Source organism: Epinephelus lanceolatus, chromosome 16, assembly GCF_041903045.1.
Source record: "Epinephelus lanceolatus isolate andai-2023 chromosome 16, ASM4190304v1, whole genome shotgun sequence".
Classification (NCBI taxonomy): Eukaryota; Metazoa; Chordata; class Actinopteri; order Perciformes; family Serranidae; genus Epinephelus; species Epinephelus lanceolatus.
The window spans coordinates 29,600,075-29,625,470 of record NC_135749.1 but is presented as its reverse complement, the minus strand read 5'-3'; the positions used below and the strand labels follow the sequence as shown (position 1 = coordinate 29,625,470).

Here is a 25,396-nt window from a genome sequence, read left to right as displayed (position 1 = left end):
ACAAATAAAAGTAATGTGAATGTAAGGCTGCTTCACGTGCAGACAGAATATAGTGCCAGCAGCTGCACAGCTGTAAATATATTCAACATCAAACATCTGCCAGCAACAGAGAGCTATGTGTGAAGGGGGTTAATGTGCCTACTGGTGACTAGTTCAGTAGACAGGTCACTAATAATAGGCTTGGGACTGTTTACGTGAACACATCAGTTTATTAGAAACAACAACATATATTACGACATAACAGCAACAGAGCTCTCCGGCACCTCCGACGGTATGCACGACTCTGGCGGGCTCGACGAGAGGAGATTGGCTGCATCTCCGAAGTACAACAAAACAAAATATTCAAATGTGGCGCTACGGACGGCGGCGGAGGTGAGCAAGAGGGTCGGAGTTCAGGGTGGATGTGATGGCGGATGTAGTGTGTCCCAATAGTATGCATACTGCATGCATACTGCATACTACGCTACATACTTTTTAAGGGCAGCTGCAGTACATACTAAAAGTATATAGTAGAAGTATGCGATTTGGAACGCAGGGTGGGTCTTCATTCTGTCTCCCTCATTTTCGCCATCATCATCATCTACCCTTTTGGTTTGGTTCTTATTTGTTTTGCATCCACAACACCACACATACATCCCACATTACAAACACTACTGACTTACAGACTACAGATGCATTTATCATCTCTTCAGGGGCTGGTGATATTTTAGATTTTTGTTATTGTCCACAAATCCCATCAGAAGACCAAAACTAACAATAAATGTGTCCTAATACTCCCCCCACATAGTCCTGATGTGTGAAGTGGTCACTGCACACACGCAGGTCATGAGCCCTGGCCATGAGCACTGTGGTAACTTTTGGATCGAAAAGAGGGTTCTTGATGGCCTCCAGCCAATCGCAGCAAAGAAGCGGATCGGACGGGAAAAAGTGAAATTTTTGCTGGATAGATAATCTTGAGGTGCGGCCATTTCCACAACCCGGCACAGAGCACTTCATGTCCAGACACTGACCTCGCAGAGAGATAGTTTGTATAGCAGACTCGCCTCCCTTACAGCAGCAGCACAGGAGTCAGTCCTACAGATGTGCACCGCCTGTCACCCAAGTTAAGTCAGCCGCTGTTTAGAATGCGTTGCTCGTCTACTCCTGAAATTACGGTACAGGTGCTGCGAGCAATCAAAAAGCACTAACAGAAAAGCGAACGCCACCAAACTCTGAACCATCTATAATACTAATACTATTTCATATAATTCTGGGGCCTTTCTATATTAACTACTTTCACTTTTAATACTTCAACACATTTACCTGATTAAATACTTTTTTCAATGCAGCGCTTTTACTTGAAATGGAGTATTGTCAGAGTGTGGTATTGACACTTTTACTACGGATCTGACGCTTCCTACACGACTTTAATTTACACATTACACTTTATATGTGACGTAGACCTCGTCTTACGCTCCATCGGTCAGATGAAGTTCGGCCATTGCAATTTTTACGGAGCTATTTAAGGACAAAACAATCGCTCAACGTTCACTTAATGGACCTCGAAGTGAGATTTGTTTACTGCTGTTTTTGAAATAATATTTGACATTTATCGTGTTGAAAATGTGACAATATGTTGCCAAACAAACCCAGATTTGTTTATCGGCTCTGAACGCCAATAGATTCCAGCAGTTTGCCAGCTACGTAACCTCCGTAAACGCCCCTTTCTACGCAGCCTCGTTGGCGCAGTAGGCAGCGCGTCAGTCTCATAATCTGAAGGTCGTGAGTTCGAGCCTCACACGGGGCACATGTTTTTTGACCTACAGCGACCGCAAAAAAAAATATCACACTAAAAATATATAAAGCGAATATGCGGTAAAGACCTTTAGAAAATGGCAACATAAAAATTCTACAGAAGCCCCTCTGTGTTAGCTGTTGGACTGTTTGTTAATGTAGTAGCTGACAGGAATTGAACAGGTACCAAAGCTGTTGCCCTAGCAAGAGAACAGCAATGAAACAGTGTACAGCACTATACTATTCCTACTCAGTGAGCCATTATAACAAATATACACATTTGTCATTATTTGAACAAATGTGTATATTTTTGAGCTGAAATTTGAGCAAACCTTTGAAATTAAAAAAACATTCCCTGAACCCACTCGAAGCCACTCTTGTGTAGCAATATAAGGAAACATGAAAAAAAAAAAATCATCCCCACTGTTATTATAATCACAACATATACGGTGTAATCTCCAGCCCTCAGACATGGCTCTGCTCATGACTTCCAACACCAACCTGCAGACTTTCAGGGAAATCTGTAACACTGCAATAATGGAATCTTTGCAATCTTCAAAAAAAAAAACCTCCTGAAAACCCACCAGTTCACCAAGGCCTATAGACTCAGTCAATCCTGTTACACTGCACACACTAATTTTTGTTTGTGCGTTATTTGTTCTACATTCATAAATGTAAAGCAATCTTGGGTACCTTGAAAGGTGCTACAACCTTTTGAGCCACTATTAATAATATTATTACTATCATGTAAGACCAATACCAAAATCAGTGTGTCATCTGATAACTTTGTGTTTTAGATGAACACAAACATATTACATATTGACGTGGAGGTAAGTTGATCTAATTATTGTATTTGATTTTATTAAAAGATAAAGAAATTGTCAGGGTATTACAATGTGTACTTACATTTCAGGTGACTTTAACTGCTCCTACTTTAGAATGGTGGATCAGAATAAGTTAATGTATCATAACTTCAACAAGATATACTATGTCATCTATAATTGGAGCTCAAAGGCTTGTACCTAGTCTTTCTTAAGTTTGTGACTGGTTACTCTCAGTGCCTGTATCATAACTGCACCAACAGAGGTGCAACAGATTCTGAACAGCAGCTGGCCTGACCATGACACCCTTGGTACCACAAATACTCACTAGCACACCCAAATGTGCATTAATCTGTGGCTGAAAATAGTCCCCAACAAATGCACTGTTTAATCCTGCCCCAGTAACTCCTCCTGTTTGAGGGAGCTAAAACCCACAATGACCCACTTCTGGTCGGATGAGTGCTGCACATCGTTGGGTTTGGTCTTTCTAAGGAATCTGTTGACACTGACAAAAATACAGAGAACCCCAGCTTTCTATTTTGGGAATATTTCACCTTATCCCCAAATCATTATTGCGCTAATTAGTATTATAAAGCTATTATAATCTACATTTTTATACATATTACTAGTTTTTGATTTCTGGTACATTGCAGGAGAATTAAAGCAACTATAGTGGAACAAAACCAAATATGATTAAACTATGCAAAATATCTATTTGACAGGCTCTGTTTATTAATGAGCCTACCTTTTCTACACCTCCAGCTATACTGCTGACCGTGCTGCCTGAGCATTTAAATACAGGGTTCCCACACCTTCTCGATCATCAAATTCAAGGACTTTTCGAGGGCTTTCCAGGCCCAATACCATTAATTCAAGGGACCACTATGGCATAGTCTGAGACACGAATCAATGTTAATGACTGTTTTCAAAAACTTACAAAGTCTTGATTTGTTTTACCCTAAAAATCACAAACTTTCAAGGATTTCAAAGACCAGTGGGAACCCTGTATATAAAATGTCAAGCCCCCTGTCGTTTCTAGTAAACCATGATTTGCTCCAGGCTTGGACACTATATGATGGTTTTGAACCTTTACCGTCAATTCACCGTTAATCACTGTTTACCATTGCTTATTACTGAATTCTCCTCAATTATGCTAATAGGTGGTTGCCTGCTCACCTGCTGGCCCTGCAATGCCCCCCTGGTTGAGCCGTATGTGCGCAGGGCTATTTATGCCTAAATGGTCTAGTTATCGTTGTTCTTATCTAGTATTGTTTTTATTTGCACTATGGTCCCGCAACTGATCTAATATAATTTTAACTGGTTTACTGGTGTTTTTATTGACCTCTGTATTTATTTGTTTTATCTGCACTCACTTGCACTTTGAGATAGGCCAGTGCAACACCTGTAGTTCCCTTGTTTGTAACCTTACATACAAGGCAAATGGTTGCACTACTCTTGCACCAGTAGTCTGCAACTGTAACACACTCAGTGCACTCATGTTGGCAACTTGTCTGTGTTGATTGTATGTATGTATGTATGTATGTATGTATGTGAATATTTCAGCTGTTTGCACTATACTACCCAAGACGAATTTCCCCTGCGGCACAATAAAGTTGATCTTATCTTATCTTATCTTACTGTGTTCACATGTGATGCGTTATCCATGCTGTAATGTTTTCTCTTTGACAATTTAAGTGATCATAGTTATGATATTTTGGCACCTCTTTCAACTCGTCCAGGCATTTTTGGTTGCAGATGGATTTGGTCCCCTCCTTCAGCTTCAGCTTCAGTGGTTTAAGGCAGGTGGAGCTGCAGCTGTCACAGACAGACGTGTTCTTGCGTAAATCTTCCAAACATGAGTTGCTGCAGAACTTCAGGACAGCCTCATTTAGGGCGAACTCACATGTGGTCTGCAGAAGATAACGATGAAGAAGCGGTAAGTGCAACAAAGAGTTTCTGGTTAAAATGAATAGTTTTGTTGAAGAAACATTTATATTTGTTTTTTGCTTACGGTGCAGGATTTGTTGCACATGCTGCAGAGCTGCTGTGGTGTTTGGGTGGGCACAGTGTTGGACTTAAAAGACAATAGGCAGGTGGGACTGCAGAAGTCCTTCATAGTTCCCTTAACGTCCACTGCAGCCATGATGAGGTCCAGAGGCTGTGAGATTGCCCTGACGGGAAAAAGAAGATACAAAAAAAAACATTCAAAATGCAAATACTACAATATTACTTACTACTTCAAAGCTGGAGTGCCAGACTTTAACTAATAAATGAATGTCTGCTACATTCAAGCCCCCATAGCTCTCTGTATTACACAGTATACTTAAGTTATGGTGTTTGCAGCAACTTTCTTGCGCAGGCGCACCGGAAGCAAACAAGATTTTTTGGGCCTTTTTTGGCCGTTATTTGATAGTACAGTTGAAGATTGAGGAGCGATTGAGGAGACGACATGCAGCATTTGTCAAAAAACGAGTTCAGTGTCTGTTCAAAACGTGCCTGTTCCTATGCTGCAGGTTTAAGGATGAAGAGATGTTTTTCACGGACTCACTTGAGACAGTAATGACAGGTCTTGTTGACTGGTCTGTTAACGGGAAACATCTTGAAGAGGCAGTTTTTGGAGCAGAAGACGTCTGTGAATCCCTTCTTCTGGTAAGCTGTTTGGCCCTTCATCATGTTCAACTTGCAGTTGGAGCAGTTCATCAGCGTCTCCTGATATAAAAGATAGATAAAAGATAAATAACATGGATTAATGGTGTATCTTATATTGCTGAGTAAGTTATATATACAAACATAATCAACTGAAGTAAAAGCAAAACATTCATTGTGATGGAAATGGCAAAGCCAGTGCTGCCTATCCTAACTTTAATGTGACTAAAAATGTGACTAAATGCTTAAATAAATGCCATAATCACCTGATGAACAACAATACTTTATTAATGGGTAGAAGTCTGTTCCTCTACCTTTGCATTGTTGGGCTTGTCTTTGACGTTTGTGGATGACGAGGATTTTACATGCTGGTTGCTGTTGGTTGTGATGGGCTGATCCTTCACTGATGTGACAGAGTTACACTCAGATGGTAACTGGGAAATGTGGACTGAACGCCGAAACTTATCCTTGGACAAAATAAAAAAACAAAACAGTCACTAGGGAAAACATAAAGCCTGTTTAACACACGATTACAATTTGTTAGGATGGAAAATATACTATTGTTGAGACATTTTATTATTATGCTCTTGACATTTGTAATTTTGCAATGCATAAACCAGACATAAAATAAATAAACAAACATAAAGATAAAAATGAGCATTGTCACATCAGCCATTAAACAGTAGCAGAGTGATCTAGTTGCCAAAATGTATAAAGAAAGTTTTAATCTATACTTTGAGAAAATTGGAAACTGACTGAAACATGATACTCACAATGTCCAGTTTTGGGATTAATATCTTCACCTCTTTCATTCTGGGCATTGGAGCTGATGATTTGTTCTTCTTTTCTAAAAAAAAAAAAAAACAAATATGGGGGTAAAACCATGTTTTTGCTACACACTTTACATACTGCACTGAAGTTTTGTACAGATATTCATGATCCCTAGTGGATGAAGCCTATTGACTTGGTGGTACGTGAGCGCCCTCTAGTGGTATATGGAGGAATCTCCAAAATATATATATTTTTTAATTCAGTACATTTTTTAAATATATATAATGCTATTAAAATACTACAACATAATAATTTTGCATCATTTGAGCAGCTGAGATTAAAATATGAAATCCCCAACTCACACTTCTTCAAGTATCTGCAACTTCGCAACTTTGTATCCTCACAATCAGCTCAATTTCCATCGATACCCCCCAGCTCTCTCCTTAATTCTCTTTCACAGTTTAGCTCCGACCATAAAGGGCTTATTGGAAAAATCTACGTCACTCAATTCTCACAATCTAGAAACTTTGACACATTTAAAAAGCCAATGGGAAGAAGAATTAGACATCGAACTTACTGAGGATATATGGGACTCCACATTAGATAGGATACATTCATCTTCAATTTGCTTAAGACATAAGGTATTACAGTTCAAGATTGTACATAGGTTACATTGGTCTAAAGTGAGATTGGCAAAAATAACACCAAATATTGACCTTAACTGTGACCGCTGTGGAACAGCAACAGCTACTTTATCACATATGTTCTGGTTTTGCCCAAAATTAACAGAGTTTTGGCAACTTATATTCAAATTCTTTTCTGACTTGCTAGGAATACCCATAGAACCTCTTGCCATAATAGCAATATTTGGTGTAGCACCGCAGGATTTATGCCCCACTCGACAAGGCAAAAACATGATGGCCTTTGCTATGCTACTGGCTAGAAGACTCATATTGCTTAAATGGAAAGACAAATCTCCTCCAACCTTCAGTCAATGGATCAGGGATCTTGTGCACCATCTGACTTTAGAAAAAATCCGCTATGCCACAAGAGGCTGTGCCCTCAACTTCTATGCTATATGGCAACCAGTGCTAGATCATGTTGAAAAGATAGATGCCTCAGACATTTTAAATGTATAGATATAACCCCTTCTTCTTTTTACTATCCTTTTATTTTTATTTGTGTATGTTTTTGTTTGTTAACTTGATTTGCGGATGTTTGTGTATGTGTGTGTGCATTTTCTTTTCTTTCTTTCTTTTTTTTTTTTCCCTTCCTTTAAATCATGTACATTTACTGACTCATGGTGGTGCAGTGGGGTGGGGTTGTTTGTGGGGTGGGATTGTATTGAAACGTATATCAAATTGTATTTTTTATAACTTAAAAAAAACTAATAAAAAACAGACATGAGGACAAAAAAAAAATACTACAACATTTGGAGTGAAAATAGTTGAACTATGTGGTCCCTGAAATGTAAGTTAGTCTGCCATTCCTGTAATATAGTCAAGTAATCAAGCTCATGAACGTAGTCAGAGCATACATCCTTGACAAGTTACGAGCTAAACTGGCCTTTGTGGTATAACAGAATAGTGTGGAAGAGTTTAAGTCCCAGTTTTAGTGCTACTTCTATATATGACGCTGGTGTTGGTGACAACAGTCAATAATAAATAATCTTCTGATTAGGAATAAAGCTGCCTCCTGTGTGAGCTACTGTATTTGAACATCAGTCATGGCGGTGGAACTTAGAGAGTATATTATTTTATGAGATTGTATGCGATGTAAAAAGTTTGAGAACAACCACTCTAGAGCAACCAAATTTATTTTAAGCCCAGTTCGGACCAAGGATTTGCAACGAGATCAGTTGAAACTTGCAACTTGCAATGCGCTGGTCTACAACATTCTGAGGACAGAAAGTTTCTATCAACGCGATTAGACAAGACAGTGCATCATCTCCACAGGAACAACTCTCTGTACTTCTCTTCTGATTTCCAGCCTTTCAGGTTTATTTTGTAGCTTCTTAAAATATGAATGAGGATAGTGATTGTGAGATACTTGCTACGGTTACAGCACTAGTAGGCTAGTGATGAAACAGCAAAAACAAAAAGAAAACAGCCTGAGCCTCAGATGTACTGTAGTCATAATACATGCACCACCACAATAATTAAAATAACCAACGCCAAGTAATCGGTCAATGAGTATGTGTGTGTGTGATGTGCACACATACAGTGACCAGCAGCAGCGACCCACCGTCTGACACCAACAAGCCATGAGGATGGAGACATATGTGTCATCAGCCACGGGGATGTAAATGAAGTGGACTCAGGCTCGGCAAGGACTAAGGCTTGTTGTCAGAGAATGCAGCAATGTTGCCACAGCAAGCTAACACACCATCTGCTGATAGTTTGTAACTGACTTGGCCAAGCTAATTGGCTGTTAAAGCAGGTGGCATGCCTTGTGTTCTAAAACCAGCCACTGGCGACCTGAAAAGCTATGTTGCAGGTGACACCATCTGCTAGTTTGAGTCGAGCTGAGGTGGACCAGTTCACACCGCTGCAGCTCCCACTGCAATGTTCTTAAACTGTTTTGCCACGTCGTGAATCTTTGGTCTGAACTGGACTTTACCTGTATTTAAGATGTCAGAGGATCTCCTATCCACATCCCTCCAATCAAACTCACCTCCTTTCTTTTGATCTTCTCTCTCATGGTTCACTGCATCAGTTTCCATGGTCTCGTCAAGTTCCGCAACACTGGACTGCTTGTTAGCTTGTTTTTTCACATGTGGTATCAAAGGTGTTGAGCCATTTGTGTCACCATCTTGATCATTTTCCTTATTTCCAACCATGTCGTCATCGGTGTCTATGTCAATGTCAAAGTCCACATTCATGTCCTCGTCATCATCACTGAAAGAAATGTTTGTACTGTCCCCATTCTTGCGAGGAACTGTTACTTCAGGTGTGTTGACGTCACAGCCCGCAGGTATTTCCTCTGATCTGTCACCCTGCTCTGTGTTTACCTTTTCATTTCTCTCATCACTCAGCTCAGATGGCTTGTTTTCACTCTCCCGCTTCTTGCTCTGGCCTTGGCTAGGTGTCTTCTTCGATAAGGAACCTCTACTGCGTTTCTTTTTTGCTGAAGAGGAGCCTTTAGTGAAGGAGACACCTACAGGAGATACAGGTAGAGCTGTGTGAGAAGACTATCAACACTTATCTTGTTCATTATTTACTTCTATTTTAACACTTGATGTACATTCAGATGGAGACTTAAAAATTCACCAAGGTTCACCAAGGGAGTGTTATTATTGTTAGGATGTTTATTATTATTCTCTGCCTTGTAGCAGATTTTTAGTGGTATTTCAATATAATTAATAAAGCTATTAAGAGGAGTGAACAAAATTTCAAAGACTGCTGAGTTAATTCCGATTCACCTCCTTGAATAAAGCTCTGTAATGTGTCAAGTACGATGCAAGTGATTCCCCTTTATCTCAGTGAGTTGATCATAGCTAAAAATGTATGTGCTCATAACTGCAAAGTATTTTAGATATAAATATCTATATGTCAGGGCTTGGTTATGGCATTAAAGTAATTTGTTATGTCCTATATTCTTTGCTTATGGCTCCCACTCTTAAGTACAGTGCACTTATTAGATAAAATATATAAATTATTTTGCTCGGTTTTAGTGTGAAGTTCATAGAAATAACAGTCCTCCTGTTTTGTGTAATAAAAAAGAAATACACCCAAAAACATTGTTCAAAAACAAAATGCTGACAATGTTAATTTGTTGTTTTAAAGTGAATCTTTCTCACTCCTGTGGGTAATGGAATTAAATTGATTTTGAAGTAATAATCTTGAAGATTTTAATCTAAATAAATGTCTGTTAAGTTACTTTCTAATCTGACTGAGCCTATGGCCCACTGAGTATCTGTAAGTATTGCAATATTTATATATCAGCAATAATACGAAACGTGTGTCAAGAGCAAAACTTGTGGAAACAATGCTGTAATAAGATACTGCAAATGCAAACCGAACATTTTTCAACTGCTTTAGCTTCACATTAGAAGCATTTAACTGACATAACACGCTTTGACTTTTATTATGAAGTAATCACAGAAAATATGTTTTCATTGAGCTTAGAGCTTACTGCTATCGTTCATCAAAAATCTGTCTCCAAAACAAGACAAGAGCCATTTTCAGCATTTTTTGACAATTTGTTTGAAATATTGCAGAGAGCAATGGACAAAGGGGCACAGCTACAGTGAGCTGGTGGAGGAAGAGCATCAGGCGACAGGCTGCACACCCCCAACTTGGCAAAGTAACCAAGTCACCTGACTCCAATATTAACCTGTAAATAGTTGGGCTCCCATCAAATTATATAATCGGCAGAAGATAATACGAATTTATGTGCTTTTCCATCTACTACTGTTAAGTGAACATTAGGCTTTGTTGCATCAAGGTAAGCAGTAAGTGGCGCTAATTCTCCAGTCAGGCACCACAGCAGGCGAGGGTGCAACGAGATAACCTAGTTGAAAGATCCCCAGTCAAATCTCTCACATGAAGGAAAACAATGTATGTATAATAATGGAAAGCACAGAGGACAATCAAAAAATAGAGTTTGAAACAACTAAGATTATAGTTATGTGCTCTAGGAAAAGTTCTTACAGCCCTGTGTGCATAAGTGTATTAAAAGCAATCTAGAGATAATGAAGAGAGCTTTAGTGGCCTATGAATTAATGATACCTCATGGCTGTATGCCATCATTTATTCACTGCTTGTTTCTGTTACACTTAATCAATTTCACCAACTTTTCCACTTCCCCCAAGCGTAAAATTCTTTTAGCAATATTTCAAGATTTTTTTAAATTTTTTAATGTCTCCATTCAAGTTTTTTAAGCGCAAACTGAAAATGCAGATTAAGAGAGATGGACAGAAATGTCCCTACGGACTTGCCTACAAACCCTTTGTTCATACTTAATCTATTGCTGCATTAAAATCACTGTTTTTGAAAGTTAAAGTAATTTAAGCATATGAATACTTTGTTCAGATTTAACCTCTAAATCAGATAAATCTGATTCTTATTTTCTAATTGGCTGTTAAAGCAGGTGGCATGCCTTATGTTCTAAAACCAGCCACTGGCGACCTGAAAAGCTATGTTGCAGGTGACACCTTCTGCTAGTTTGAGTCGAGCTGAGGTGGACCAGTTCACACCGCTGCAGCTCCCTCTGCGACGTTCTTAAACTGTTTTGCCACGTCGTGAATCTTTGGTCTGAACTGGACTTTACCTGTATTAAAGATGTCAGAGGATCTCCTATCCACATCCCTCCAATCAAACTCACCTCCTTTCTTTTGATCTTCTCTCTCATGGTTCACTGCATCAGTTTCCATGGTCTCGTCAAGGTCCGCAACACTGGACTGCTTGTTAGCTTGTTTTTTCACATGTGGCATTAAAGGTGTTGAGCCATTTGTGTCACCATCTTGATCATTTTCCTTATTTCCAACCATGTCGTCATCGGTGTCTATGTCAATGTCAAAGTCCACATTCATGTCCTCGTCGTCATCACTGAAAGAAATGTTTGTACTGTCCCCATTCTTGCGAGGAACTGTTACTTCAGGTATGTTGACGTCACAGCTTGCAGGTATTTCCTCTGATCTGTCACCCTGCTCTGTATTCACCTTTTCATTTCTCTCATCACTCTGCTCAGATGGCTTGTTTTCACTCTCCCGCTTCTTGCTCCGGCCTTGGCTAGGTGTCTTCTTCAATAAGGAACCTCTACTGCGTTTCTTTTTTGCTGAAGAGGAGCCTTTAGTGAAGGAGACACCTACAGGAGATACAGGTAGAGCTGTGTGAAGATTATCAACACTTATCTTGTTCATTATTTACTTTTAATCTAACACTTGATGTACATTCTACCAACTCTTTGTTCATACTTAATCTATTGCTGCAATAAAATCACTATTTTTGAAAGTTAAATTAATTTAAGCATGAGAATACTTGTGTTGTGATGCCTATAACCAGCCTTAATGCCACTAAATATTTCTACATGGAAAACTTCTCTGAAAGAATGTATGATTCAGATCAATGGGTAGTTTGTGTCTAACACATACCGCTCAGAAGAGAATTCTCTGATTCTTCATTATCACTGTTTTCGGGGTCGGCAAGCTCCACATCTGGCTCCAATTCATCTTCAAAGAAAAGCAAGATATTGTATACATTTGTAGTAACAATGCACTGAATGACATGGTTTCAATCAATATAAAGACTTTAATATAAAAACTTAAAGAGTTAATGTTGCTTATTTAATAAAAAATTAAATTAGATTTGTAAAGGCTATGTCTTCCAAAATGTCCTTTTATTTGCAGGTTAGACTTTCTGTGAAGCTACATTGTGGGGTTGATGGTAATGTACCACGGAAACACAGTGATGTGCCAGTGAGAGGCAGAGAAGAAGACGACCACTACAAACTAACCATGGAAGGAAACATCACAGGTTTAAACATGTTTAAAAAAACGTTTTGAGGAAGGAATTGCAGTCAACTTGTTTCTTAGACCTAAATGAACCTGTTTATACCTGGTATTAGCATGCGTCTTGGGTGATCCAATCACAAGTGGACAACCCTAAATACAAGTGTAAATGACCACTAAGGTGCAATGAGATCTGAGCAGTCAAGCCAAGGTGGACTGGGATGCATTTAACCACATATCCTTTGTAGTGTAAACGTGTATGCTTCCTGATGCAGCCCCAACAAGAACTACGTCATCAATGCAGGATGTGGGGGTTGTTGGTGACACCGTGCAAATGCTTTATAACATGACGCATTCACAAAGATTTCATTCATATCTCCAGCTGTACTGTCACAAGCGCTAACTTGACTAGCAAGCAGCTAGCAAGAGTGTGGACGTAATAACCATGCATGGGTCCCTTTGACCTAGCGTAAGTGACATAGCCAGTAATGAAATCTGGACACAACTGGTTCAGCTGGAACAAGTGGTAACCTCCAAGGCTGAAAAATGAAGCCACCATCGAGTTGCCAAAAACTGCAGTTCCTCTAATGGCCACTTGAGGCTGGCTCCAAAACAGAGTCAATCTCCATGGCCCCCAGTGTTAAAATGCTCAACTGTATAGTAGAAATAAACATGTTTACAGTCTGGTAGAAACAACAAGAGGGGTCAAGGGGCCATCTCCAGCTCAGTGTACGCCCCATATAGGCTGAGCCTTCTGCAGCGGCGTGGGTTTGATTTCAGCATGAGGCCCTTTGCTGCACATCATCCCTATCTGAACTGGCCTATCATAAGAGGCAAAATTCAACAAAAATAATCGAAAAAGAATAAACAGTTTTGGTCTTGACAGCTACTTTTCACATTCATGACAACTGTACTGTAAATATGGTCACTTTTGGCTCTAACATAACAAGATGACAATGGCCAAAATGCCGAACTTGAGGCTTCAAAACAGCAGTGCACAAATGGGTGATGCCACAGTAGCTATGTCCATTTTTTCATCAAGTCCATGCTGGATAGGCATAATAGACACAGGTGTGAACAGTGATGTGTATCTGCTGTCCCCTGGGGTTTGGATCATCAAAATGCATGCGTTACCAGGTGGGTATAAACAGGCTAATTGATAAACACAATGCATTTTGTCAGCAACTCTGGATGTGTTTTACAAACAAAACTTTTGTTTGTAAAATATAAAGAGATAAATCTCCACATCAACACCGTAAAGGTCCAGTGTTTAGGATTTAGTGGCATCTAGCAGTGATGTGGCAGAAATGAAACTTCTCCCATGTGCCAAACATGTCAAAAAACTACGATGACCAAGATCAAAATGTGAATGGCACTATCTAGCTCTGCTCTGGGCTACTGTAGAACAACATGGTGGACTCTATAGGGGAGGACTTGCTCCATATGTAGATAGAAACTGCTCATTTTAAGGTAGCAAAACATGATTCTTATTTTCAGGTGATTATAAACTAATGAAAACATTGTTATGAATACTATATTCTATTTCTACCGATATTTCACCTTAAATCCTTCACACTGGACTTTAAGTGTTAAACTTGACACATACCTGAAATCTCAATTTCCTCAAGAGATTTCCCTTCGAATCTTTCAAAAGTTCCATTTTCCATTGCTGAGAGCAGCTCTAACATTTTTGCAATGTCAACAGCTGCCTCTGGCTTCTGATAATACTCTCTGTCGGTCTGAATTCTGGGGCCCAACAGTTTAGCGAGCTGACCAAGGTCGTCATTTGTGAGGCTAAGAATCTGGAAAAGTCTTACAATGGACGTTTTAAAAAACACAGACCGGAGGCTTGCCTTGTTCTTTGCACCACAGCGACCTGTGAAAGTGACAGCGCACACGTGTCCCTGAAAGTAGCTTGTACATTGGGCATCAGGTCTTGCAAATAAGAAAGGATTATTTTCATGCACACCACAAGCTTCTCTCTTGTTCACAAGCAGTGTTACTGCAGCGAGGAGTGTGGTTGTCAACGTTACAGCAACTTTTTGGCCGCTGTCGCTCATCAGGTTGATCTTCATAGTGTCCTTTGACAGAATTTGCTCAAACTGCGACTTGCTAACAGCAGCATCTTTGTGAAGCTCAGTCTCATCCCGTTCCTTAAATGACTTGAGGGTTGCTTTTGAAACTTCGGCCATATTTTTGTTGTAGACTGACATTTGCGCAAGTGTCACTCTGAGAAGCGCAGTATAGACCGGGGAGCTTTCATACATCGTCAGGCTTTTTGCTGCAGAAGCTGCTGTCTTCTCCGTGCACTGATAGAAAAGCTGCACATCATGTATGAATGGTACAGTTGGCAGGTTTTTTGCCTTTGGAGGGACGGATTTCCATTCTTTCGCACACAACTTTGTAAATGTCTCTGCTTCACGTATTGACTCTTTATCAGCTTCCTCTTTCAAAGCTCTGGCAAAGTTAATGTCACCAATTTTCTTCAGCAAATATCCCAATCTGAGCATTAAACTTGGACTGCCACTGGAGTTTGTCTCTTCACTGAAGCCAGAGAGTTCTCTCACTGCTTCAACAACTTTGCTGAAGTTTTGGGGTTTGATAGCATCTTCAAAGCTACCTATTGACCTTTTCTTTAATATTAACAGGAGCCGTCCCATTTGCCTCAGCCTGATTTTGACGAGTTCCTCTTTTTTTGTTTTGCTCTCATTGGTGTGGTACAAACACTGTGCCAGCTGCAGTAAAAGGGAATCTTTCTGGACTTCAGATGATATCTCATCGTTCTTCAGTGTGTTTAACATCTCCCTCACTTCTGATGAGATATTTTGAGGGTCTGTTGACTCTGCAACAGCAACCAAAGCTAAGACTTTAGTCTTGCCCCGTGGTGAAGGTTGTGTGAGCTTCTTTCTAGCACACCTTTGCATATGTCGGCACATCTCCTCACGAACGTACATGCCTTTACAATAAAGACAATGTGCAAATGTTTTTGCATTGTCGAGCCTGTCTAAATGTCTTCTTTTCACTTTCAGTTCTCCGCAGTTAGTCTTCAAAACCTCTTGATTATGTTTGTAATTTCCCCTGTCTCGTAACTTATCCAGTAGCCGTTTCCGTTCTTTGGAGTTTTTGCGCAGCTTCAAAACTTCAGCTATATCAGGCTCTTCATTTTTATGTTTGTAAAGATGACGAGAAATTTTAGACTGGGCTTTCCCACAAACGTAGCAGTAATTTCTGTTGGTGAATGAGGGGGCTCTGGGCTCTTCATCCGAGGTAAAATCACCAGAGCTATAATCAGTCTCGTCCTCCTCCTGGATGGATGAAGCATCAATGGGTTGCTGCTGAAAGCTCTGCTCTTTAGAGGAATTTGACTGTGTGAAACTCGGACACTGCTGGCTGTTGTTGCTAGTAGATGGTACATAGTCTTCATCACAGCAAGATGCTGCAGAACTGGAGGGTCCTGCTGAGTCCTCATCCTGTAATTGTGAACAAGTAATTTTACACACTTAACATAACACAAAATAATACACACATGACAGACATTTTCAATTTTCTGACAGCATTTACCAATAGGGTATGAGAACCTCATAATCTCTCAACAAAGAGAGAGCTTGTTTTGTTCTCTTATCCGTCTCACTTTGAGGTAGATGAAAGAAATGTATGTTCCTATGCTGCTTTTCCAATCGTGTAATTTTAAGCCAGATTTCTGCTTGATACAAACAGGTTAACAAGAGTCCTTCTGCAGATATCTACCTGTGTGCCGTAAGTATTGATTTATAGTTCAGAGCCAGATTCAAATCACCACTGCAATATTACAAGGATACATTGCATATAACTATGCTGTATTGTGCTTTAATGTTTACATTATATGGATTGATGGTGGGTTAATACATATTTTTAGAGCTGGCTTTGCGAGATATGCATCAATAAAAGGTATAAGATAAATTAGCCCTTCTTCAACTTCCTTAACTTTGGACCAATCCCATTTCTTATGTTTACCACTACCTCTCATTTTCAGTGCTCGTTTGCCCCTAAAACAGAGTTGCAAGGGGTAGTGGCTAGAACCTTCCTCTGTGAAATGGGACTACCCTTCAAGACCCTAATATGTCATCAAAGGTCAAATGGCATTTATGTAAGACAGACAAGCATGAACACTCGCAATTTGTTCACAACTAAAGTTTCAAGCTATTAATCGATCCAAAAAGTCATCAAATAAAAAAGCAAATCAATGCTTCATTACCAGGCCACTGGCGGTGCTCTGTAGGCTAACATTAGCAACCCGTGCTCCTACCCTGTCAGTCTGCACTGATAGAGGAGCAGTAACTTAGTTGCTTGACTTCAGTTAAATTTTGGGCGTCAAACAGGGGGATGCATTATGGAAATATGTCAAAAATGCAGGACTGTCATACACAAATCCACAAGAACAATGTAACGTTAGTAAGCTAGCTAGTTAGCTACTGAGACATTAACATAATACCAGTGATTTCTTTTGTTATGCTTGTTATAAAGAAAAGAACAATAATACATGAAACGACGATGGTAATCATAATTCTTGAATTTTTATTAACAAAGAAAATGCATTTGTGGGTTTCTTTTGTTGCTTGTGCAGCCAATTTGCCATTAAATCCGGTTTTGAGTGCATCTCTGAAAACCTCAGTTTTGAGGGCCATGTAGCCCCAACCCTTCACCCTATCACTCTATCCCAGCAAGAATCAGGACACCCTACCCGTAGAGATGAACACGCAAAACAGAGGAATAAGGGCTAAGTGGTATGGGCAAGAGGTGTATTGGGATTGAGCCAAAGTTTTCACTATCAATAATCTCCACTGGCATTAGAAGAGAGCATGTGCAGCCAATCAAAAACAGATCAACAAGAAAATGATTGGCAGATTAATCAAGGATGGAAATACTCACAAGATGTAGCCCTGAAATAATTGAAAGACGATATCTTAATTGCTAATGAAAATGAAAAAAACTTTTGCTGCAACAATAAAGGAGACACCAGTGACGTCATTAACACCTAACCCTCTGCCCCATCGCCCTGATGTTTAATAAGGGAAATCCATCAATACTTACACTTTCATTCTCTGACGAAGATGCTGCAGCATTTAGGTCTGTTTGTGATGTATTCAGTCCCTCACTGGATTCCTGTAAATATGAAGAGGATGGAAGTCATGAGAAAAAATGAAAACACAACATGACGTTTTGCATTTCTGCCGTATGAAATTACCCCGATGATTGGCGCTGGTTCTACATCATTGTGCCCAAAGAGCAGGCACATAAAGACAGTTTCGCCAGCTGAGCCAGCTACTTCCAGTTTAGTGCTCTGCTAATTTGAATGGGGATAAAATAATTTAATTGTGCAGCTATTCTAGACTTTCTAACTGTTATCGGATCAAATTAATTAAATCCTGATAATGACACAAGTCATCTGACGGGGGTTGTGACAAAAATTTATCCATGGTTTCACAGACATCTCTTTCACATTGTAAATCTATGAGACAAAGTATTTTTAGGCCCAATAACATTGTGTGGTGGACCCGGGAGTTGCAATACCACTGTTTGGCCACAATGAAATTGGCTTTAAAGCCCACCTTACTTCCTGAGGGCCAGGTTTCAGGAGCAAGTAGAACAGTGAACAGCCTATTTCATGTATATTGCTGCTTCAGAGGCTTTTTACTTTGACTAGAGTACACAACAAACACTTATTGCAGTCACACTTAAAGATATTAAATACTGTGTAGAATATTGTCAATCAGCAGCTATGTCAGATGTCTATTTTAAAACAATATTGGTTGAACCCTATTGTTGAGGCACTGCCAAAAACTTTGATTTGTAAATGTTTTGTAAGGCAGGGGAAAACTTAACCAGGTCTCAGTAGCTTCCACTTTAGTGTGGTGTGGTGATGCCAGCATTACTGCACAGGAGTGGAAATGTATGAACATGTGAGTAGTAGACAAACTGAAATTTGACATTTTTTAAAATTTCACAAATTTTTCTAATGACATCTCAGACTTTCATCATCTGTTTTGTAAAAGGATGAATGTTTCAGAGTGTATTTTTACTTCTTTACACTAAAAGAAAAGGGAAACATTTGGTGTCATTAATTGCAGGTTATTATGCAATGGTTTTACAGATCCAGCCCATTTGAGATCAAACTGGGCTGTAGGTGGCCCATGAACTAAACTAAGTTTGACACCCCTGATCTAAGGCAACCCAATACAACATTATCTGGTAGAAATCCTACCTCGGCAAAGCTATAATGTTCAATCTTTGTTGACAATATGTCCAATGACAGTATTTCAGAGATATTTTGATTTTGAAGAATTGGATGTCGTCATATAAGGATAATCTTCTCATATTATGGCATAAACAGAGGAGGGCAGAACAGTAAAATACATTTGTAGACATGTCTGAAATAAATATAAAAAGGTATGTTTAAATTATCTACGATAATGGAAAAATATTACTTTCTGTCATAAACACAGCACATATTTAAAAACAGAAAACAAATGTACCCGTGAGCGCCATGGGTAGGAGGACTCCCCATAGTTGTAAGTTATCTCCTCGCCAGGAGATATTTTCTCCACTGCAAACAGGCACAAGTGTGGTTTTCCCTCGAAGACAATTTTCTTCATTTCGCAGTTGGGGCTTTCATGATTGTCATTCACAAGTCTCCCGAGGGTCCCGTCATCTTTTGAAGCATCAATACTGCAAACAAAATAGTCTTAATGACACTTCAATTACTCTTTAAATATTGGATTTATGACACTGACAGGGATTGAAGGTTGTGACAGACTGTTAAATATTTTGCAATTCTATCACTTTAGAGATGTCAACAGACACCTGCTGTACTCAAACAATTTAATTTTACATGTGAATTAAGTACTTTTACTTTTTTTTTAACATCCTCTTACATTCTGTTCACCTTATCCAAATTCACACTCTTTTTTAAAATCTCAATCTATAAACATATTCAACATTACAAAGACAATAAGCACAAAGCATATAAGAACCAAAAAAGCAAACAAATATGAGGTCGTGGGCGGATCAGTAAATCAAGGTAAATTTGCCTATTCTAAAATAAAAAGTTGAACACTGTAAAAACAATAATTACGAGAGATCTGTCTCCCAGTTCTTTTAGGAGTTATGTGGGGACAGTTTTTCTGAAGCCAGTATTTTGCAATGGCCTTTTTACTTGCTGCCAGCAAAATCTTTAGGAGGCAGGTATCAATTTCTACATATCCCATCAGGATGTGAATTCTAAATTTAACCTGATCAGGTTATACTTTCTTTACATTTTTTTAATCTGAAAATTTTAAGCTGTAAACTCACCGCCAGTTTGTTCCATTCCATGAGAAGTCAAACATGTAATTGTTCAAAGTAACACCACACTTCTTGTTCCTGGTTTCTTTCTGAGAGAAGATGTTCCCCCGTAACTCAACAACGAAGGCGGATGGTTCAATGGCTTCATGGGTAAACACGCCAATCCCTGCAAGAATAAAAACACAGTCCATGTTACATCTAATTACTGACCAAACATCCTATTGATGGCTCTTGTGTGCCTAAGGTCTCTTTTTAATAAAGATCTAAGGTCCTTCAAGTCCTTTGAAAAAGCATACTAAAACCTGAGCATTGTTTAAAACAACCTCCTAAAACACAAGGGCCTTTTAAAAAACATGATAGAATTGTCAACATTTAACAAAACCTTTATTTATCAGCCTGTGAAGCAGATAGACACCTAACATAAACTAGAATTGCTGCCTTGTGGTTGTATGCCTCTGTATACAAGTCAAGTTGCACTTAAAGTTTACATGCATGTCAGTAAAAACATGGAGGCTTCACACACATCTTCCCCCCGGTAGCACAGAAGATCTACACAATGGGCACAGTTTCAAGGTGGGCACCCAAGATAAATGTCACCAATACAGTATCTGACCAAATGTCTTCCCTTCTGTTCCTGAGATATGACGTGGAGTAATGGCCAGCAAAGTGTTTTTTTGCAGAACATTATGATCTCACAGTAACCTTGGCCTTTGACCACCAAATTCTCATCAGCTCATTCTTGAGTGCAAAGAATAAAATGCACTCTTGCTGTACCCTGTCTTACAGGAATATACACACATATGGTGCATCAGGTCTTAATGGGTTAGGTAGAAATCTAGATGTCATTAAGACTACATGTTTAAACAAATGGTTACATTAAAAAAACAAACAAACAAACCTTTAAGGGGGTTGATAAACCTGTCCTCCAGGAAGGGTTTGTCTCTGCAGGCCTTTATGTGCTGCAGTGCATCTTGCTCAGGAGTCAGATGACTGCCTTGTTGTTCTGCAGCAACTGGAAAAATGATCAAAATATATTAAATATGAAAGCATAATCAAAACTAACACTGGTTTGCGTTTATCTTGGAAGACTGAAGATGTGTTCAACCTGTGGTAACAAGTCTGGTTTGGTCTAGTCAGCGCAGTTTTGCTTCCACTAGACGGTAACTGCGGTTTCTAACTTTTATTGCCAGTTATTTCATTTTTATTGCCTCATCATGATGCTTATGAGTCATTTGATTTATATAATAACTAAAATAGTTATTATTTTATATAATATCTAACTTTTCTGCATTACAATGTCTAAGAACCACTGAACCAACATCATATATTTCGTTGAGTTGTTTACTTACATTGTCCCAAACATTTCCAACAATGTTCAAACCAAAAGAAACATGTATTTAATCAAGTACATGGTGCGTGTGATTTGGTCTCCATCGCCTGTCAGCGGCATCATAAGCTCTCACTGCATGAGCCACATTATTTAGATATACTTTTAAAATCTTGGTCATTTTTAACTATGTTTTGAACTGTGTCAGAAAATCCTGACCTTCTGGATCTTGTGTTACCAGAGAAAAAGGTGAGCACACACTAGCAGGTTCTAGGCTAGCGGCTCCTTCATGACAAGCTGAACAGTGTCAGAGAAACACAGATTTTCACATAAAATAGACAGGGGAGAAATAGATTGCAATGACGGCATTGCTTTGTCTTTTGTTGTTTTGATTGAGAGAACCCTAGGGGCAGCAAATTACATACTGTACGTTTAATTTCACATTTTAATAATTTAAATGATTTATTATTTAATAAAATTTACCCCCCCCCCCCCCCCCCCCCCCAAAAAAAAATCAGCTGAGAGACAGTGTAGCAATGTGCATTATCAACTTCAGTGTTGTACGGTATTCTAAATAAAAGTTGTGTTACAGATTAATGGTTTCAGGAGGGAGTCATCCTTTCAACATACCGCTCTGCTGAGGCAAAAGATCTGATTCTTCATTATCCTCCTCATCATCAGACTCTTCAGGGTTGCCCTGCTCCACATCCGGCTCCAGTTCATCTGGAATGAAAAGCAAGACACAGTCTTTGTTTATATTTAGTTTAAGAAGGGACTTGTCTCTGATAAATAAGCTGGCACTGGCAGGTCTGATGTGTGTATTACACTGGACATGTACCTTCAATCTCGATTTCGTCCAGAGAGTTTCCTTTGAATCTTTCCAGAGAACCCTTTTCCATTGCCAGAAGAAGTTTTGCTATTTTTGCAAGTTCCACAGCTGCCTCTGGCAGCCGATAATAGTGCCTGTCAGCCCGGATGTCGTGGCCCAACAGTTTAGCTAGATGATCTAGCTCATCGTTCTCCAGGTTGAGAATCTGGAAGATTCTTGCGATGTGCTTGTGAAGATGCACCGACCTGAGATACTCTGGTTTCTTTGCACGACATAGACTTGAAAAAGCTCTGACGCAGTTCCCTCCGTGGTAGAGGCTTGTGGGAGAAGAGTTGGGCTTTGCAAACAAGAAAGGATTGTCTTTGTGTACACCACAGGCTTGTCTCTTGCTCACAAGCAGAGTTATAGCACTGATAAGTTCAGAGGTCAACAAAACAGCAACGTCTTGGCCACTCCTGCTCGGAATATTGAATCTGATGAAGTGCTTGGACAACACTTGGGTGGAGACGTCTCTCTCCTGGAATGTCTTCAGTGTCATTTTTGAAACCTCAGATGCACATTTGCTTAAGACAGATGCTTGTGCAAGTGTCACTCTGCAAAGTGCATTGTAGACCTGTGGGCTTTCATACTTCTTCAGCGTTTCCATGGCAGAAGCAGATGTTGTCTCTAGGTACATGTAGAACATCTGCACATCACAAGTGAATGGTATGGTAGACGGGTTGTTTACTTTTCGTCCACTCAACGAAGCGAGGGCTGTATGGGAGACGAGTGCAGACCATTCTTTAACACAAAGTTTCATGAATGTCTTTTTGTCTCTCATCATCTGCTCATTGCCATCAACTCCACTGAGGACAATGGTGCATATTTTTTTCAATGAATGTCCTATTTTCAAAGCAAGAGATGGCTTGTTGTAGCTCTGCTTCTTTTCATTGAAACCAGCAATGTCTTTGACAGCCTCAACAACTTTGTAGAAGTTTTTGGGTTCGGTGGCATCTTCGAAGCTAAATACTGACTTTTTATGCAGCGCAAGCAAAAGTCTTCCCATTTCTCGCAGCTTCTGTCTGATGTAATCACGTTTATTTGGATTATTTCCATACTTATCAGATAAAGACTGTGCCAGCTTTATTAGGAGGAAATCATTTTGAACTGCAGATGTAATTTCATCTGGTTTCATAGTTACAAGCAACTTCCACACGCCAGATGGAAGTGTTCGGGAGAATGGGGACTCTGCAAGAGCCATTTCTGTTAGGACATATGTCTTGCCTCCTGCTGAAGAGTTTGATGTTGTCCTGGAAGGACATTTGGCTACATGCCTCCACATCTCGTTACGACTAAACATGGCTTTACAGTGTAGACAGTGAGCGTAGGTTTTAGTATTGATCTCCCCGGTTTTTGGCCGTCTTCTAAGTTTTAACTCTCCACTGTTGTTCTTCAACACTTCTTGATTATGTTTGTAATTTCCCCTGTTACGTAATTCGTTTAATAACCTTTTTCGTTCCTTGGAGTTATGGGGAAAAGCAAAAGCTTCAGCGATTTCAGGCTCTTCATCAGCATGCTTTAAAAGATGACGAGAAATTTTACAAACACCTTTCCCACAAACATAACAGTAATTTTTACTGGTGTAAAGAGGGTCTTCGGAGTTCTTTCTAGGCTTGCGGGATCTGAAGTTTACACCCCATCTGTGATCATTAGGGCTGAAAAAGGCCTCGTCCTCCTGCTGGATGCAAGAAGCATCATCTGATTGCATCATGGAAGTTCCTGTCATGTCTTGAGAAGAATCTAAATCTGCAAAAGGTGAACTGTCCCTGAAATCCAGCTGAGTGTTGATGTCAGCAAAACTGTCATTGCGACAACTCGGCCCGCTATCAGGTAGTTTGTCGTCATCGTCATCATCATCATCATCATCAGAGCAGGAATTTTCAAAGCTGGAAGCTGATGAGTCCTCAAGCTGGAAATACAGTACATACAAGGAATTTTATACAAACATAACGTTATACACAAATGAACATGCAATTTGCTGTTTGCTAGTGTGCCTCAAAAAAAGAATTGTTTCAGAGGGGCAGCTAACTATAGTGGCTAATGAGAAAACGTGAAAATGCAAAAATGTGAAAGCGCAAATGGCTGTATCTATAGCCAGTGTTTGATTTGTCTGGTCTTGGGTACTATAAAACATGGCAGTGCAACATGGTGCACTCCGTAGAAGAGGATCCGATCTCTATATAAATATAAACAGCTCATTCTACGGTGATTATATTATAAACTAATGACAACATCCTTTTTTAAAAATGATATATATATATCCCCCCAAATTCCTAAAAACTGTACCTTTAAAAGTGAAAACGGGGGAACAGCTAGCCAGTCTCTATTCAAAAGTAACAAAACCCACCTGTCATCACCTCTACAGCTGATTAATTAATACATTATATCTATAATCTGTACACTCAAACAGTATGCAAGATTTTTTAGTATGTCCGAATCCTTAACATGAAACCAACAACATGAAAATAACGATCCATTTCTGGTGAAATACTACAGTCTGAAAGCACTGGACACTACACCAGCATCAATATCCCATATTGCAATGTGGCAGACAGCAAGCAAAGCTCTGTAACAGTAATTACGCCTCAATTTAAGTGTAAGTGAGAGTTATAATAATTTTGTATTTTTCATTAGTTTTTACTTGTATTTGGGGTTTTTTTTTCTTCTCAATGTAGCTTGGTTTCAGTTAGTTTCCAGAGTGGGTTTGCTCATTTCAATCTAGTTTGTTTTTGTTTTTTTAACATTTATTTTGACTTTAGATTATATTAGTTTCAGTATTAGTTTTAGTTTGTTCATAGTATATTATGTGGGTATTTGACAGGGGGAAGAGTTAAGAAGTACAGAATATTACAATACAAACATGACATATTGAAGGCAACTGACCCACAGTCATGTAGACAGACATGACAGTCTCAATAAACATATGCACCAGTGCCTTCTGCTTGTTGTGTGGCTGGCAAAGATTAAAACTAGATTCAAAGAAATCCAGCACTAAAGACAGTACAAATTTAATGTTTGCTCCTTATTTTACCACTTGTTTTCACCTGCTAGCTTAATGTCTGATGTCAACCGAGCATACAATCTCTTCAGTTGATTGAGAACTGGTCACAATCTGTACTCACCTTTCCCATTGGAATAAATAGACTCAGGACCGTCACTAGTCTCCTAAAGGGGCGGGGCAGTGGTGATCCCACACGACACAGATACAGAAAATGAATGGAATGTGGGCCATCTCCGTTTACCAGCGGTCTCTGCCTTACCATAATAGTGGGCTCACTACCATGGATAGTGATTAATTCGGGACACAGCCTTTTACTAAGTCCTGTAATCACTGTAAGGTTGCCAGGCGACCAGTGAAAACTTAAGGAGGTACTGAACCTGGCCAAAAATCAGCAAACACCCTCCAGTTAAACCACAAT

At 39.4% G+C, this 25,396-nt stretch overlaps 1 protein-coding gene and 1 non-coding gene across 2 annotated transcripts in view; one reads left to right on the top strand and one right to left on the bottom strand.

Annotated features, from left to right (window-relative positions):
- LOC117263603 (uncharacterized) overlaps positions 1–25,396 on the bottom strand; it is a 61,196-nt gene that overhangs the window by 29,594 nt on the left and 6,206 nt on the right. Inside the window, exons 6-20 of the mRNA XM_033637152.2 lie at positions 21,948–23,886; positions 21,740–21,832; positions 20,681–20,794; positions 19,792–19,948; positions 18,975–19,167; positions 17,533–17,604; positions 14,069–15,932; positions 12,106–12,183; positions 11,337–11,819; positions 8,685–9,167; positions 6,014–6,087; positions 5,555–5,707; positions 5,143–5,303; positions 4,606–4,765; positions 4,316–4,504 (exon numbers count right to left, since the gene is read on the bottom strand). Coding sequence (XP_033493043.2) covers positions 4,316–4,504; positions 4,606–4,765; positions 5,143–5,303; positions 5,555–5,707; positions 6,014–6,087; positions 8,685–9,167; positions 11,337–11,819; positions 12,106–12,183; positions 14,069–15,932; positions 17,533–17,604; positions 18,975–19,167; positions 19,792–19,948; positions 20,681–20,794; positions 21,740–21,832; positions 21,948–23,886 — 6,213 coding nt within the window. The remainder of the gene's footprint in view (positions 1–4,315; positions 4,505–4,605; positions 4,766–5,142; positions 5,304–5,554; positions 5,708–6,013; positions 6,088–8,684; positions 9,168–11,336; positions 11,820–12,105; positions 12,184–14,068; positions 15,933–17,532; positions 17,605–18,974; positions 19,168–19,791; positions 19,949–20,680; positions 20,795–21,739; positions 21,833–21,947; positions 23,887–25,396) is intronic.
- On the top strand, positions 1,714–1,786 carry trnam-cau (transfer RNA methionine (anticodon CAU)). Its single transcript has one exon. It is a non-coding gene; the product is annotated as a tRNA-Met (tRNA).